The 17,878-nt window shown below is 38.8% G+C and overlaps 1 protein-coding gene across 3 annotated transcripts; it reads left to right on the forward strand.

Moving 5' to 3' along the window:
- Positions 1-5,390: 5,390 nt before the first annotated feature.
- Positions 5,391-13,446, forward strand: TTN9 (titan9). Of its 3 annotated transcripts, none has more exons than XM_088702841.2 (9): positions 5,391-5,544; positions 5,791-5,895; positions 5,991-6,057; positions 6,256-6,313; positions 6,395-6,477; positions 6,779-7,011; positions 7,145-7,178; positions 7,261-7,389; positions 12,772-13,446. In XM_088702841.2, the coding sequence occupies exons 2-9, from the start codon at positions 5,848-5,850 to the stop codon at positions 12,975-12,977; spliced, it is 858 nt and encodes a 285-aa protein (XP_088558967.2). In that variant the 5' UTR covers positions 5,391-5,544; positions 5,791-5,847; the 3' UTR covers positions 12,978-13,446. The 3 variants fall into 3 exon arrangements, with proteins under 3 accessions (XP_088558967.2, XP_008787600.3, XP_088558968.2); XM_008789378.5 differs by having other exon boundaries at positions 6,416-6,477; XM_088702842.2 differs by having other exon boundaries at positions 5,405-5,642.
- The last annotated feature ends 4,432 nt before the right edge of the window (positions 13,447-17,878 follow it).

Genomic DNA, 17,878 nt, shown 5'->3' on the forward strand with positions numbered 1-17,878 from the left:
TGCTAATCCTTTTTACTTTGCAATGATATCCACTGAATTTGTTAGAATGCATCTACTACTATTTTTTCTAAACATACTATTAGAAAAACATACATGGGCTAGGATGAGGAATATAATTTTGATAATGACACATGATAAAGTTCAACAGCTGCAAAGGACTCATCATAAATCTATCTTCTTCCACACGGCAAAGTTATACTCTATTTTTTCTTCATTAGCTTGAACTTCCTTCTTAGGAGAATTGTATTTCCATTTGATATAATCAACCTAAGCCTTAATGTAAAATTCATGTCATTCGACAATACACAAAAATAGTATCTTCCATGCCTCTTATGAATATAGAGTTAGTGACCCTTAAGCACCCCTACGGGCCCTAACGGTGTACTGGGTTCGAGTCAGGTCGGGTCGAATCGGATTGGATCGAAATTTAGTAAACCCAGACCTTATCCAAAAAATAGAATAAGTCCAATTTTAGAACCTGACCAGACCCCATGGGTCCTTTAAATCAGTTAGATTGGGTCTAAATGGGTCGAGTTAGGTCCTGGGTCAACCCGACCCATTTACAGCCTTACATATATACACATCTTATATCTTTATATGGTATATACAATCTGCTATGCATGGTATATGCAATTTGCTATACATGATATATACAATCCACTATGCATGGTATTGGCAATCAGCTATATATGATATTTGCAATCAGTTATATGTAATATATATTATCAACTATATGTAATATGTAGTATCGGCTATGATTTTAGCCATGATCATGAAATCTTGAAATATCCTTCCTTAGAAAAAGAAATTGAAGAGTCTAAACCAGAGTCCAAGAACATGGAATAGTTTCAGAAGACAAAGAAAAATATTGTTCTTTCCAAACATTGTTGGGTTAATTGGGATTGGAAAACTGCTCTTGCCCATAAAACATAAACAATGAAAGGATAAATGATTTTTTTTTGAAAGCATTAGATTTATATTTCTAAGAATTTTCAAAACAAGGTTAATGAAAGATATGAATTGAGATGTACAACTCCTCATTTTGAAATAAAGGTAACAATTTAGTCCGCCTTATTAGGTGCCCTAACCTGTCCCGACCTTAATGGAGTGAGCTTTACCCAACCCATTTAGAGTCGGTGGTGGAGATGAGTCTTCATTCTAAAACCCATAACGGATCTGAGAAGGATTTGAAATATAGCAATGATACTAGAAAAGAATGTATTGTGATTGATCATGACAAAAATTAATTATATCAAAGACTATAAGACACATGTTTAGTTATTAGTTTCTTTTAGCTGATTGCTTTTCTTACTTTAAGGAATATTTGACTTCCTAAAGAACCATATTTTTGTTTATTTCTATTATTGTAGAAAATTTCGATTTGTTATATATTATCTTCAACTGTTATTTTCTTTAATATCATATGAAGTATTGAGATTTACTTTTATATTATTTTTTTATTTATTTAATTTCTATGAAACAAAAAGTTTACATCATTACTTACCTTGCACCGTCCCATCGCACCCTATTTAACTCTACCATCCCATTCGGCCCCTAAATAGATGTTGGGCGGGTATGGACTCGTGGTTTCTAATTGCGGGGTAGGTATTAATAATAACCTACTTGACATATACTTGTGTTGTTGTCATCTCTACTTTAAAGAAGGCTAGTGTTAAGTGCACATTTGTGCACATTTTAGTACTCTTTTGGATCTAATTTTCTAAAGTTCTCATGCATATAACTCTTAAAAAGATGTATTTCTTTATTTTGGTTTTCTTATTGTAATTGAAGGTCCTTCCGGGCCAAGCCTACCTAAAACCTGGGTCACTCCCCATCTTTCCACTGCATCATCACGATTCGTTCCTATTGTTATGGAAAGAAGTTCATCTAAACCAATTGCGATCATGCATATTTTAGCTATGGATCCCTTCTCTTTGCACCACTCTCACTTCATCACAAAAGAAAAGACCTTTTTAGCCTCTAATCCTATGAACAATAGCTGAAATTACTATTCATTTCTGAAGTTACTATTCATTGCTGAAATCACTATTCATATGAACAGTATTCCGTGAAGAAACTGTTTATATGAACAGTGTTCTGCGATGACACTGTTCATATGAACAGCGTACCGTGAAAACAAAGCATGGCTCCCCCTTGGTGGAACTCCCAAAACAAATAAAATAAAATACATTTTTTTTTTCTTCCTTCTTCTTGGAAAATAGAGCTCTCCCTTGTTTCGTTTATCCTTTTTTCTTCTTTTGAACCAGAGCCTCCCCCCCCCCCCTTTTCAGCCGATGGCCTCTCCTCTCCCTAGGTCGCCCACCTCTTTGGCCAGCCGATGGATCCTCTGATGGAGGGGTAACGGAAGCTTGATCGCAGGGAGGAACGAGCTGGCCGCGGGATGCTAGGATCACGGAGAAGGGGGTCGTCCGGGATGCGGAATGGAATTGAGACGCACATGGACGGCCAGAGGAGGCTGAGACGGCTGGATCTTTGGATGCATCACGGGATCTAGGACACGGAAATGGAAGGAGCTGCAGACGGACGCCGATCTGGAAGGAGCTGGGATGCTGAATGCTGAGATTCCGGCGTGGGATGCTGAAGACGTTGATCACGGAAGAGATTGGCTGCGGCTGGAACGTGGAGGAGGCTGGGAGAATGGCTGGATCGGCTCCGAAAGCTTCATCGACTTCCTTCTTTGGACCACGGAAGGAACAGACGCGGGATCGCTGGGAGGAGGCGATCGTCCGGGTTGCTGGGATCATGGAATCTTGGGCACGCATTGCGGGCAGAAGCAAAGGCGGAGGAGGAAATCCGGAAGGACGGAAGTGGGACCTAGGACTCGGATGATCGCTCAGGATGAGATGCAGATGGCTGGGATGCTGAAACGGAGAAGGAAATTGGGCCTGCTTTGATGCGGAAGAGGCGGGCGGGCGCGGGAGGAAGCTGGGACAAAGTGGAGGGGTGGATTGCGCTGAAGAAAATAATTGCGGAAGGAAATCATCTCGGGGCCTTGATGCGGGAGAATTACGGGATGCCTGGTCGCTGATCTGGGAGCTCGAACGGTTGAAGATGAAGCATGCAGCTAATACTCAGAATACTTCCCTAGCCACACGTGATCTTCCTTTATTTTGAATTCTAATGCACTCTAGAGACTGTGATGTGTAGACATGTGTTGCTCAGGTGCAAATGTGCTTTGACCAGGTTTAATTATGCTCTAGCGTGATCAGGCTTGGGGTTATAAATCATCCCAATCTGTACCAAATGCGTATTTAAACGATAACCTATGCCAAACAAAAATATAATATTAAATCAGCAATTTTATCGTTATCTGTTGGCAATAATACTAATTTAAGTAGTATGTAAATCATACTTTTGTGCTCTCATAAGCTAATCTATGCGACATATATTTGTTTTGTTGCCATCCCTACCTTGAAGAAGGTTCCACATGTCTTGGATGGTATATTCTTAGGTGGTTGGTTTATATTAGACTTTCTCAACAAGTGGGCCAGGTTCAACCTAAGTACCACTTAATTTAATCAGGCCCAAGCTCGACCAGGCCTAGCCCAGCCTTCAGGTCTACTTCCAAGCCCGAGCTCGCTAGTTACCCGGCTTCAGATTTTCTGGTCGAGCCATAGGCTTCCTGGACCACCTTTTGCCAAACAATCTCACCCTCCCACCAAAACTACTGCACTTTCGCACACGAAAAGTTTTCAGAGGGTCCCTAGAAGGATTCTACTATTCTTCACCTCGATTCAATCTCCCCAATCCCTTCTTCAAGTTCTGAATCTCCTCCATTGCCGTCGGACTCGTGGTTTCCAGGTTTGTGGCTTCGATTGATCCAATGGTGGGAGAGGAGCAGCACTGACATGGGAGACCCGAGTCCAACAATAGGATTCGGTGATTGGATTGGACCAAGGGCATCGGTGCAGTAGTAATCAATTGTCAATTGTTTTGATAGGACATGACAAAGTCATTAGATGGTGGTGAGTGGATAATCGGGTGAAGGCGAGGTAGCGGAGGAGGGTGGGAGTAGCAGGGTGGATGGATCTCATGCGAGGGAGTTAGATGAGGTTGGTTTCAGTTTGACCTATAGACAGTGGCCAACACCCTATTGTACGACCCCACCTACCTAGTATTGCTGCTCCTCTCCTCGATTGAAGACACAATGGTAGAGCTTGACTTGACCCTCCTACCTCCACTGCCAACTCGAGCATGGGTAGGATGTGGGCCATATATATCTAGAATATATCATATATTATATAAACTATGGGCTCGGGTGGGCTTTGGTTGGGCTGATATAAACTTGAGTCTGACCTGTTTAATTCCCGGAGGGGGGGGGATCATTTTTTTTATTTTAAAAGAACCACTATAGGAGTTTTTTTTTTGGGAGGGTGGGGGGAGATCTAAAGGAAAGTGAGAAGCAATTTGGATCTCAAAACTATATTTATCACTCTATTTAAAAAGGTTATTTCTTGTGTTGGATGATGGATGGAGAGAAAATATAGCAAGCATTTTAAATTCCTTACAAAGAAGGGTAGCAAAAAATCTATTGTGCTAACAAAATCAATAACAATTATCATTGACATATTTATAAGAAAAAAATTGAAGATATGGAGAAAGAGATCATTATTTTTTAAAAAAAGAATTCAAAAAATATTTTTAGCATTTTTCTTTCTTACAAAAATTGATGGTCTTCTTGCAATAAAGGTCATCTTCGAAGGTTTTAAAATTAAAAATTAGAAAGCATGAAGGCACAAGATTCTTACTTCTTAGAAATAATAAAGGGATTATGACTGAGCATCATGAAGATCTCCTGGAAGCATTATACTCGAGCTACAATAATTTATTGTATGAACTTAATTAGCACTTTATTTTACTTCTTCTCTCTGTCAAAATCATAATTTGTATTATTTCAATGTTAATCTTGCTACTAGGAAGGAAGAATTGTTCTCAAATGTGCTCTTAAAACTTTCTGGCTTACTACAAAGTGTCGTGATGCTGGAACTCTAAGAGCGAAAACAACTACCAAATCTACATAACTTGCATCAATCTTCTTGTACCATAACCGAGGTAACAATCAAGTGCAGTTTTTCATGCAGTAGATAGATTATATATGGCACCGATAAGGTGAGTGGCAATTAGGTTAAATCAGATAAGATATGTATCCGATCAAATATATGATAGACAAAAAATCTGTTAATTTGATTCTAACCTCTTCATTAAATAGATCAAAATTTTATATGAGAATTTGACTATTTTATTAAACAAGTAATCCAGTTCGATTTATAATGGATCCAAAAAAATCAATCAAACGGGTTAAATGGTGAAGCACGGCCATCCCTCGTGCCCAATTCCTTGAGCCACTTCAAGATTTGTGCAATAAGATGAACGGAGCAGAGAACTAGCACTATTGACTTCCTCCGCCCGTCGTTCTGCCCGTCTCGATCGCTTCTCCCCTTCCATTCGCCTCTTCAAATTTCTCCTTCCTCCTTTTCAAATTCCGTATTCCCGCCACTCTCTCACTCCTTTCTCTATCCCTCGGTATCGTCTTCTCTCTCTCACCCCTTTACTTCATCTAACCATTCCATTTTTCCGGAATCTAATATCGTCCGCTTACATTCTCCTCGCATCGATGCTTCGTAAGCTCTAGGGTTTTCCTCAAACAAGGCTCAGTAGCTCAGTATTCGGATTTGATAACAAATTTGGCCCTAATTTTCTAATCTAAGACGTTTTACTTCATTCCCTCATTCTCTATTTAGCCTAATTACGTTTTATTGCTTCCCTCAGTGGACGATCTAGCTCGCAGGGAACTGGATTGTCTCTAATCTTTGATTTCTGGTGCGGATGGAGCGGCTCAACTCCGAGATATACGAAAAGTACAAGAATTTGAAGGTATGTCGCCTGTTCATCTCCGATCCCATTGTTGCGTTGCTGAAGATTATTGTGATTTGCTTGTTCTGTTTATTATTTGAGTTCGGTGTTTTCAGAAAAGAAAGTTACTGGATGAGGAGTGGGGCCAAAAAAGAGATTCTGATATAAGGAATTTTCAATCAGGTATTTCTCCCTCCCTAAGCACGCAATTTCCCTGATTTTGATATAGACCTTACTGAAAGTTTTCATCTTTATTGAAGATTTTTGTGGTTTGTAAAAAGGTTCTGTCCTTTTGTTTTCCTTACTATGTATTTTGTTTCGAAGTAGCAATTTGGTAAGACAATATAGCAGTTCAATGCCTGATTTTGAGATCTATTGCAGCTACGGAGGATTTGATAGAAGAGTTGAAGAACGAAAATGACCGACTGCGTGCAGAGATGTAAGAATTAATAGATCGACAGCTTCCATATGTTTTGCTTAGTTTTGACTTTCTATTGTGTATGTGTTCTTGAAATGCTAGAGTTTGTGTGCGGTGTTGCAGATCTTCTATGCAGGAGCAATATGCTGAATGTGAAAAGCTTCTTCTTGAAGAGAGCCACAAGAGTGAGGAATAAGTGCCTTTTTTTTGTCTTTGATTCTTGCTTTCATTTTACGTTGTAGTTGAATTAGTGTTGATGTGCTTAGAAGGTCAGTGAACATTGTTTTGTTGCCATTTTTATAGCAGTGGTGCAGGTTTCTAGTGAAATGAAATGCAAAAAAGAGATTCTTCATCAAAACTCATCTAGATGTTTTCTTTACTTATGGCTTCTAGTTAAATATAGTTACAGCCCAGGATCTGCTTATGTCTTGTTCGTAGAACGTTATTTCCATGCATGGCTATTTAACTGTTAAATTTTGTTGACAGCAAAAGAACTCTCTAATGAAGTTGGGAGGCTTCAGAATCTTTTGTCACAGAAGAATGATGTTAACGACATTGCACTGCTGAGGTCTCTTAATACAGTTCCTATGGTCCAATCAAGAGAGAAATCCAAAACTCCAACAAAGAAAACACCAAACTCATGCACAAAGGAAAGTGAGATCCAACATGAAGAGGCAGCTATTATTCCTTATGGTGGCCATCAAGAGGAGCGGATTGTGGTAAGTGAACAGTATTCATGAAACAGCACATTATCTGGTCATACTTTTGAAATATACTGCAGACATGTTTAAAAATCATCAATATTGTTGTTATTTTTGTTTCGATTTTGACCCTGGGAATGGAAGTTTTCAGCCAGACTGCTGTAGAAGAAACTTGTCCAGTTCAGGTGCATACAATTTACTGGGTCTTGTAATAGTTTTGGATGGCCTTTCTGCAAAATATTAACTTTTGTATTCTGTTATATTTAGGGGATGCTGCAGGAAAAGGTCAAAATGATTGTGTCTTTCAAACTCTTCTTGAGTTCTTGGCTGGCATGAAATTTTCCATAGACAGTCAAAATGAAGCGCTAAGTTTCTCAGTTGTTCATCAAACAAGTGGTAATTGTTTATATTGAGTCGTATAATCAATTTTTTAACTGCCTGTAAGGGACGAAACATTAATTTTTCAATTCATCATTTACCATTGTATAGTGATTTTTCAATTCATCTGTTATTCTTGTGCACCACACACTTCCATTCATGCTTTCTTTTTAATTTTGCCTATCTGTACTAACTTATGCTGCATAGAAGAATTAGTACAAATGTTTTTTTTGACAAGTGTTCTCTCTTTCTCTCTCTCTCTGGATGATAATGGTGGAAGTGCCACCTTCTGGTATTGAACCTGGAACCTTTCCCGAGCTCAAGCACCAAGGGGAGAGGCACCAACATGGATCCTTATCTATCTGTTCTAAAATAACACCTCAATTTATGGGACTGCCTATCCTTCACATTGATATTTCTCCATTAGAAAGTATTCTCTTCATTCAATGCTCCACCCCAAGTCTATCTTATGTTAGATTATGCTGTAGCATAACAATATCTTGAGAACTGCACATATGCAAAACATAATTCGGGCATTATGCTGCATGAATGTGTTCCACAAACACAATGTTTTTATGCATGCATGCTTGTATTTGTGTTTCCACTATTACTGCATTATATATTTTTGTATCTCTTTATGTACTTAAGTACGGAGATATTTATGAGATGCAACAAGGAAAGGTGCTGGTAGCTTTGTGTTCTGAACTCTTTACTAATTTTCTAGTTGGCATAAACCTCTTCATGGGTAGTCAAAATTGAAATGTTATGTCTTTCAGTTCTCCAAATGAATAATAATTGTCTGATACTGAGAACAGTAAGAAGTTCTTTTGGTCTCTGCAAATAAGTAGACTGCTTAATCTATATAATATTTGATTTTGCTAGTTCATAGCTGTTGTTTTTAGTTCATCCATTCTTCCAGGGTATTATATGCTAATCAAATGTGATTTCTTTACTCCATTACATCTGTTCTAGCTTATGTTGCAAAGGTGTATGTTCATGTATCTTCAATCTACAAAACCATCCTCAACTTACTTAACTACACATCCTTTCGTGTTTAATATATCTCCATCAAAAAGTAGTTCTCCGTACTTGAACTCCATGTTTAACCCTTGTCATGTTTAATATATCTCAAATTGTGATAACAACTGTCCGTTCCCTTCACCCACCTGTAGGACACCATAATTTATCTTGGGAAGTGTAAACATGCAAAGTATTATCTGTTGTGTGCATTATATGTATGTCCGTGTTTGTCATGAGATGAGGAAATATCTTGAAGAATATACATGAAGATGCAAAGTATACTTAAGTGAGTCTAACAACAATATTCTGTACAAAAAATCTCCTCTTTTATGAAAAATTCAGTCATCCATTCTCTTTTCTATGTGATAATATGCATCCATGCTGAAAAATCTCAAATTTTTGATCACAATGTCGACTCAAACTTTGCATCCTATCAGGAGATTTTGCTACCTCCCTCTAATATGGCAGGGCCCACCTTGTTTTTCCTCCCTTCTAATGTATCACAAGGTTTCATTTAATTTGCACTGTACTTGGTTTCAGCTGAAGTTGCCACTTCCACATGTTTGGTTCATGGTAATGGGAGCCTGAAAATGAACCTCAAGTCTTGACTTCCAAAAAAGTTGTTAAACTGACTTTAGCTGGGGTTGGGCCAAAGAATCCTTGCCCAGTCAGCTGAGGGAAGTGGACTCTTGCACTTCTGAGCTTCTCCTACTAACTGGAAATGCCCTATATTGAAATGGACAAAAGCGACTTTTGCCTTCATTCAATTGTTATGGTTTATGCCTTACTATATCTGATCTAGCTGGTTGAATTCAAGAATTAAACATCAAAATAGATAATGTACGTATCATGCTGAGCAACCTGAAACAACCTGTTTAAATATCTAATGGTGATGAGTGACTTTGAGAAGATTCCTTGGAGAGACAAAAGGATCTCATAAATTTGGTCACTTGTTTTGGATATTAGGGTTGTCTTAATCAGCAATTACGGATGTTGTTCCCTCAGAGGGTGTTTGGTTGTGAAATAGATTTTGGAAGGGATATTCCTTGTAGTGTTGAAGGATTAGCTTATTCCATAGAATAGGTGTTTTAGGCATTTGGTTTATGGAATAAGTATAGGGAATAAGTGGATGAAATAAGATGTATTCAATACACATTGAACTTTATGATAGTTAGAATTTTTATTGCAAAGATCAATTGCCATCATTTTTTTTAGTTTTTATAGTGGATGAGCATAAAATAGTAATTGAAAGGAATAGAGGCAATCCTATTTTGTGGTAGGCCTATTCCACCATTTTAGCGAATAGACATACTGTACAAGACCACTTATATACCCTGACTGTATATGCCCCCATTTCATGACTCTTTTTGGTGTTTGGTAAGGATATCCCCTCATTTAAGGGATATCCGCCCATTCATTCTGTAACCAAATTCCTTGGTGTTTTGCAAGATGCAAGAGAAACATATATTTAGTAAATGCGAGTTAGGGTTTCATCTAAAACTGATTGGTTCTGAGTAAAGCTGAGTGAAACCATACCTAATCTTGGGATTCTGGTCTAGTTTTGGCTGGTTTCAATCAACTTAGGCCAACATTGACATATGCAAGTCTTTTATGTTTTAAAAATTAGATTGGGGAGATTTCCTTGTGGGTGATAGAGGAGACCTTTGGGAAGCATTTTTGCATAATTAAACTCATTGGTCTTGTTGCTGGATATTGGACCCGGGGGCGACCACCGGCTGAGGAGGGAGCTTCGGCAAGAGATGGCGGGTGGCAGTCCGTCGGCGGGCGGCGTCCTCCGGGGGACCTGCAAAAAGCCGGTAGCTAGGGTTTCCGGTGCCGGCCCTCCGATGCATAAGTCAGAGGGGGCTAATGTGTAAGGACAGAGAGATTATCCTCTCTAGTTTTTAGAGTCCAGCCCCGCTTTAAGAGGGAGGGGTTTCCCTGGTTACCTGTGATGTGACGGGGCGAACGAGCTACCGTCATGATTGAGCACGATCGTATGAATTAATGCACAATCGTGTGAATTAATGCATTGCGTGGAAGATCAGGCCGGAGCCAGTGAGTCGTCGTGGCTGATCGGACGTAGCTGAGTGGGTCAACTGTTCACCATGGAGGGCCTGAGATCCGTGGTAGTATGCACATTAACTGTCGAGTGAGCCGGAGATCCGCGGAGGCCATGCACATTAATTGTTGAGTGAGCCGGAGATCTGCTGAGGCCATGCGCATTAACTGTTGACAGCGGTAGCAGGGCACGGTCTCCGGGCGAGCTGCAGAAGGATGTGACCGCAGCGGGTGGATAGTGAGGTCGGGCTTTCGAGGTCGGGCGCCTTCAGGTCGGACGCCTCCAGGTCGGGCGCCTTGGTCACGTGCCGGTGATGCGTTCATGCATTTTGGGGCAATCCGTTTTTCCCCCAACAGGTCTTATGAGTTCTGAGAGGATATTGAAGTATTTGGGTTTTGGGTTCTATGATATTGATAAGAAAAGAGAAGCTTACAACCATTTCATTTCTTCAGGAGTTAAGTTTGTCTAGCTGTCTTAAATTTCATTGGTTCCCGATCTTGAGAATAAACTTTTGTTCAGAAAATATAAAATCAAAGTTTAATTGTTATTTTTTTATTTGTTTAGTATGAAAATTGAAATATGAATTTCTTATGATTCAAGATGTATAAAAACAAGGTCTTATTGCCTCATGAAATCCCAAAATTCTGGAAACAATTTGAAGTCGTTTCTAGTTTTGAAAACAATATGCAAACTAGGGTTTGGTTTGAAGATGACCATTTGTTTTTGATAATAAACAAGCTTTGCCTACTAGCGATGAAGCGATTTTTGCTGCAATACTGTTCATTATCTATATCTTAGTGATTCAGTGAGTTGATGTATGGTACTTAACACCTTCGAGGCTTGTATTATATTATGGTCATTCCGTTTGACTGGTATTCATAACCGTCACTTGAAATAATACCAGGCATATTACGGGGACATATTAACTATAGTATTTGTTATTAAGAAACTAATATGTATTAATCTAATATGATTCTTGCAATTGTTTTGAACTTTAAAGTATTTTCTAGACTTTCTATTTCTGTTTGGCATTTCTCAATTTCAGATTAAAACCACTGAAACTCTGTCTGAACAACATATCTTTAAAATGTTGTCTAATTTGTCATCCAAATTTTACTAATTTACCTTTTCTTGCTTAGCCTTTTGGTTTCTTTTTCTGGGTAACCTAAATTTCATACACATACCTACATACATTTATTAGTTTTAGAAAGGAAAAACCAAAACAGAAGTGGAAGACATCTCAGCTCTGGCTTGGATTGAAACCAAGTTCTCAAATCTTGTGGCAAAATCCACATTCATGATCACTGTTGGAGGCAGAAATGGCATGCCCTAGCTTTTGTCCGAAATGGCACGGGCTTTTGTCCTTATATAGCTTCATTGGGGGGGATTAACTGAATGTTTGGGTTGTGATTTCATCTGAGCTGTTCAGCTTCTTTGTAATACTGTGTGAGGGCTTACCTTTGTTATCATGGACTTTTTCGAGTAAGGCAATATTCATTGATGTTACTATCATATGCTTTTTTCTTCGTGTGACATTATTCAGTACTGTTTGAGGACTTACATTTGTTATCCTCCAATCCTATTGGACTGTGAATTATGGTGGCATTAGAAGTCATAATTAACCAAGCTAGCTTGGGTTGATGTATTATTCATTCAAGAGGCTTCTATGTAGATAGTAACTCATTTTGGCATGTGCAAGCTCACTATCAATTTTTGCCTGTAAAACTGACCTATAAGAATTACATATCTTTGTCTCTCCCTATTGGCCTATTTTCCTTTTCATATCTATGTCGAACCAGATGTTGCACAGCCAATTTATTATTTTATCAACCATTATCCTGGTGGATTGAGAGGTAGAGAAGCTTTAGTCTGAGGAAAAGGTTAAGCAGCAGCTGCTAAATGGAGAATTCATTTGCATCGAGGCTTTTATGTTGCAGAAGTAGCCTACAAGACATACTGAAGCTTGCCTTGAGAATCATGGCTTAGGACTCGAATGTGCAGCATAAGTTTAGCAAATTCTGTTGCATTTGTTGATACGCTCATCTACCATGCTTATTATTTTGTTGCCAAAATGAACTGAAAGTAAACAGAGAGGATTCTGATACCATCAGGAAGGAGCTAGAATCATGATCTCGATTTTTTTAATGATTTTTTTTTACGTACATTAGTTTTCATATTTTAATTAATTAGAAAAAAAGGGCCTAGACTTAGAGGGCAGCCGTTTTATTTGATTTCGTTTTTAAATTTTAGACTTTATTATGTTCTTAAATTTTGTTAAGACTGTGCTAATTGTATTTACTGGAATGATTTACTTGCAGGCTATACTTTCAGCCTAACATGGATAAGACATGAAGATCGAGAAGGTGAGCTGATGTACCATGTTTCTTCACTGGGGACTCTAGAGAGGGTAGCTCTAGACTGGATGAAGGAAGATATGATTTTCAGCATGACCATGTGCCGCGTCTTCTTTGAAAGAATATCAAGAGTCATCGGTCATCATTGGTCATCATTGATCGAGGATTGATCGATCCTCGCCTCTCCAAGCCATAGTTACTATGAAACTTGTTGCTCCAAATTACTGTATCAAATCTGATGTCTCATGTTTTGGTTTAAGTGTTGCTTGCACTGTTTTTCAGAACTTCTTGTTCCTTTTTTGCACCGATTACCTATCCTCGTCCCCAAATTACGGACAACCAACTCTGAAGTCTATAATTTGGCCCGGCCCAATCAGAGCCTAACCCATATTCCTTGTAGGGGTATTAAGTCGAGCAAACTTAAAAGTATCCCTTTTCTAGAAATAGACTCACAACTGAAACAAATCAAAGTTGTGTTTTGAGGGGAGAATTCTGGCTGTGGGTTTCTGTGGCCAGGTTTGTACTTCAGTTGGATTGAGTTTTATTTGAGTATTTATTTAAAAAAATAATATTCTTTTGTTTGGTATACTTTTGTTGGAGCTTTTACTTCATGAATCATCGTTACTTTATTTTTTTTTTTTTAAAGAAGTGAGGATACATTCATAAGCATGTGCTTTGTAACTATTATAATTAAATAATTCATGCAAAAGTTTGCCAACCAAAGGCTCTGTTATTCAAGTACATTGATGAGCCCGTAAGTACAATTTCCAACCCCTTGTCTGACCTGATTTCAGCCTACTTTGAACCACAAACCTAAGCATATAGGGCAGATTTGATCCCTTAACAAATGTTAGAAACTTTCTCTTGCGATAAAGCGATGCGGCAAACTTCTCAGGTATCAGATATGTAAATTAAGCGGAGTCCTTTGACATGCTGCAAGGCAAAATAATAAAAAAAGAAGGTAGGTTAGGAACAGAAAACTCTTTGCGGTTTATGGCATATCTTATTCATGTTGGTTGTTGAATTAGGGCTTCCCTAGTGGCTTTGAGGTCTTTTACCCATGCATTAAATGAGAATAAAATTAACCATTTCGATGGTATGAAACTATACGGTAGTTTGATCAATAGTTTATAAATGTCTAATTTAGTTAAAATTTTATCTGTATATATTTTAAAGTTATGAGATCGGGATCAACAATTTTGAATTGCATATTATGTGATTTATGTTATATTTTTGTTTGCTAGTTATACTACTATTGTTTGTTTTTTTACTAGCTTATACATCGGCAAAAGACTTCCAAATCAAAAAAAATAATTTTCTAATATTTTATATATTTTTGATAATTATCAATATTATTGACCTTTATTTTGAGAGGCGTTTCACTGATTTTCATGAGAAAATATTTAGAGTCAAATGCTCTTGGAAGCATTCCAACCTACTCTCTCTCTGTCTACACACAAATCCTCAAGATATATATAGATGGAAGGTCTTAAATTAGAGACGGCATGGAGAAATCCAAGCATTGTTTTAAAACTTGGCACTCTAACTCAAGAGTCACATATTTCGGATTAGATTGATGAGATTCCTTATTGGATTGCTTATGAATCACTTAATTCATGTGAATGATCTAAGTAAAAACTCATCGATCTAGGTCAATAACTAAATTTTAGAGGGATTCATGACCCAACTCATTCCAAGAATTCTTTTTACTAAAACTATTAGCTACATCTTGTGTGTATATTTATTTAATTAATACTTAACATTGAATATTTATATTTTTGGCTTATCTTATATTCATTTGATATTATATTATAATTATCATATTATTTATATCTATATAATTATTTTTGTATTTACTTGTGAATTAAATAGTCCAAATTGCTGGTTCTCTCAAGACTATTTGGAAGTCCTAGTCCGTCAAAATTATCTTGTTTTTTAAGTGTTAAATCAAAAGGAAGATTTTAAAAATATTTTTTTAAAGGGAAATGTCTGATTCTATTTGGGTTTTCTTTTACATCCTTGGCTAGTATTATAACATAGTATATCATCTTGTGCACTGGTACTGCCTGTACCCAGTCCTTTTTCCTTTTATTCTTTGAGGGAAACAGTAGGGGAAATAATCCCCTGCTAGAAATTTATTAAATAAAAAAGAAAACAAGAATTACTACTTATGACTACAGGTTGAAGTTGCAGTGAAAACCACCTCAGTACAACTATAATAACCCAAGACCATACCCAAAATGGCTAGTCGAAAGATATTATTTGGTTTTTTGATACTGTATAAGTATCCAAGATCTACCCAGCGACTAACCGATGTGGAACTAAACACACACCTATATGAGTCCTCACAACAGCAGTATTGGCCTAAGCAATGTCACTCTTTTCTTTGTAGGTATAAGCTTCCTCAGTCTTTGAACAAGCTCAGAGCCAATCACAAATCTACCATAATTGAGGCTCCTGACCCCATTCTCAGCATGCTTGCTCGGACAAAAGATGCTATAAAGCAATCCACCAACAGCGACATCTTCCATCCCCCGGACGCCTCACAGATAATCCCTGCTTCCTTGCATACGCATAACTTTTCTTGAAGATTTTAAGGAGTTTGTCATCTCTCATAATGAAAACATATATGCTACCTCGGGGAGCACTCCGTTCCATCGTGAGATTGACATCAACGGCCTCTTCGACTAGCAAGGCATCTTAAATCTGACTTTTGGCAACCATACTCGGCTTGGAGATTCTTTCAGAAAGGGGAGCTTTTTTCCTTTGAAGCTGACCGAGGAAGATAAGCAAGAATGTATTAAAGACAACAACTATATTTTTATATTGATTGCGTGCCCTCAAAAAGAAAACCTTTTTCAAGTTCTGATCTGTACAGATCATTTGGGTTTTCTTTTGCTACCTTAAAGACCAATTTATCTATTAATATTACCTCAGTATGTGCACTCCAACTTTTAAGTAATGTCCTGGATCAAAGATATCGACATAACAAAATGTAACACCAATTTGGACTGCTAGTTTGCATTTTATGTATATCAAAATGTAATGAGAAAACACATGTATGCCCTTGAGCATAAATGAACTATCAAAAGGAAACAACATTTTTTAGCAAAAAAAAAAAAGGAAATGACATTGGACTGGAACAACAGAAGATCTTCTACTAATTATGCTTGCCATGATTCTATTAAATGGCGTCCTCAATTGGGCACATAGGGTAAGATAAAATATACACTTGCTAGAAAGGCCTCCTTGGGCCAAGCGCAAAAAGTTGATTTGCCCATTTAAGAACACTATTTGGCTGGAAAGACAATCGGAAAACCATGTGGTAAAGCAAAAGGAGCTAGACACCCATGAAGCTTGTTCATTCTGGCATTTGTGGCCCAATGAATATGAAGGCAGGATATGGTGCCTTATATTTCATCATTTATATAGATGACATCACATGCTATGGTTATGTCTATTTGATCTCCCATAAGTTAGAAGCATTGGATTGCCTTAGACGTTATTTATTTTCTTTTTTCTTTTTGCTACACCGAAGGACTAATACAAGTTTAGTATGAATACAACCAAAATAGTCAAAATATAACAAATCATGGAGCGCCCTAAGCAGCTCCACCTCTCCATTCCACAGAGCCTCCGGTATGATTAACCACAAAAGAAGCCACCTAGCTGCAACTCCATTAGCCTCCCTATTATGTGCTTTGCCCAAAAGGTTATGCCACCACTAGCCATGCCCCAGATGTCTCAAAGCAGGTGGTGACAACCTCCAACCTCATAAGTGTGCCCCTAGATTCAGCCGATCGCTGTAGCCGAGTCACCTTTGAGAAGGATGCCATTCGCCCGCAGCAAACGCCTAGCATGACATAAACCAGCCCAAGCTGCCCTCAGCTCCATTCTAGGGACCGAGATATCGAAGATAAGGCTCCCTCCAGCAGCCACTGCTCTAGAATCTGGGCCTTTGATCACAAAATCTGCACCCCCTCTTGCCACGATCAAAAGCACATCCATCAAAGTTGAGCTTGAAGAAGCTCGAGGTGGGGGCTCCCAAGTGATATACACCGTCCAAGATGTTACAAGAGTAGAGGTAGAGTCCTAGATGCCTCGACTTATCAGCAGCCCGCTCAATGAACCTGAATGGGTGATCTTTGCAGCCTGCACATGGGCCCTCTCCATGACGAGCCTCAGTGTGGGACTACTCTCCCCAAAAATCTAGGTGTTCCTACCCATCCAAATAAGGTAGGCAATATAAGTTGTCTTGATAGCTACATACCGAGTCTCAAGAGAGCCGACTCACCTCCTAAGCACCTAGGTGAAGGAGTCAGCCTAGACCAGGGCATCCGGTAGGATATCGGTAAGCTTCCACACCCACACGACATGATCACACTAGAACAGAACGTGATCCACAGTCTCCTCCATCTCGCACCCAGTGCAGATCGGCAGGATGCTTAGCCCACACCTGCTCAGGACAACCCTCGTTGGTAGATGACCCCAAGTCATATTTCAAAGGAACAAGACAACTCTTGGGTGAAGGTCAAACCTCCAAATCTAGGCGCAATCCTATCTCTGACTCAGCTCACTTTAGAGAAGGTCATAGATATCCCTCGCTTTAACTTTTGGGCTATAGGTGGTACTTCAAATCCTCACATTCGGGCTAGCGCACTTAGCAATGGCCAACGAGTGCACCCTCTCTACAAGGTGCTCTCCAAAAAGATGACCAATCCGGCTAGAGTCCTACCCTGCCTCGTCAGGCTGGAGGAGATCACTAACCCGCAAGCCACCCATAGCCTCTAACCATGGTCAGCCAAAGCCCCACCGAGAGGGTATCCACCCAAGGATCCTACATAATATCCACACTGCACCCATTACTAATCAGTCATCTAGTGTTCGCTCGGATAGTGGGAATATACGTATAGATCTCTCTCCACATAAAGGAGCATGTCCGACCACTCTAAAAAGCCCCATCGATGATTCCCAAGCCATACCGGGTTATCACCTTAGACATTATTCAAGGTTGGTTGAGAATCCATTAGACAAGAGCATTAATGTTCTTAGAACTAATTGTAGCCACGAG

The sequence above is a fragment of the Phoenix dactylifera genome, chromosome 8 (genome assembly GCF_051530095.1).
Source record: "Phoenix dactylifera cultivar Ajwa chromosome 8, Ajwa_hap1_PhDact_Kaust_v1.1, whole genome shotgun sequence".
Lineage (NCBI taxonomy): Eukaryota > Viridiplantae > Streptophyta > Magnoliopsida > Arecales > Arecaceae > Phoenix > Phoenix dactylifera.

Coding starts and splice junctions, on each gene's coding strand:
- TTN9 (XM_088702841.2), top strand. CDS start 5,848: ATGGAGCGGCTCAACTCCGAGATATACGAAAAGTACAAGAATTTGAAG. Junction 6,058..6,255: donor TATAAGGAATTTTCAATCAG/GTATTTCTCCCT, acceptor GATCTATTGCAG/CTACGGAGGATTTGATAGAA. Junction 6,314..6,394: donor GACCGACTGCGTGCAGAGAT/GTAAGAATTAAT, acceptor TTGAAATGCTAG/AGTTTGTGTGCGGTGTTGCA.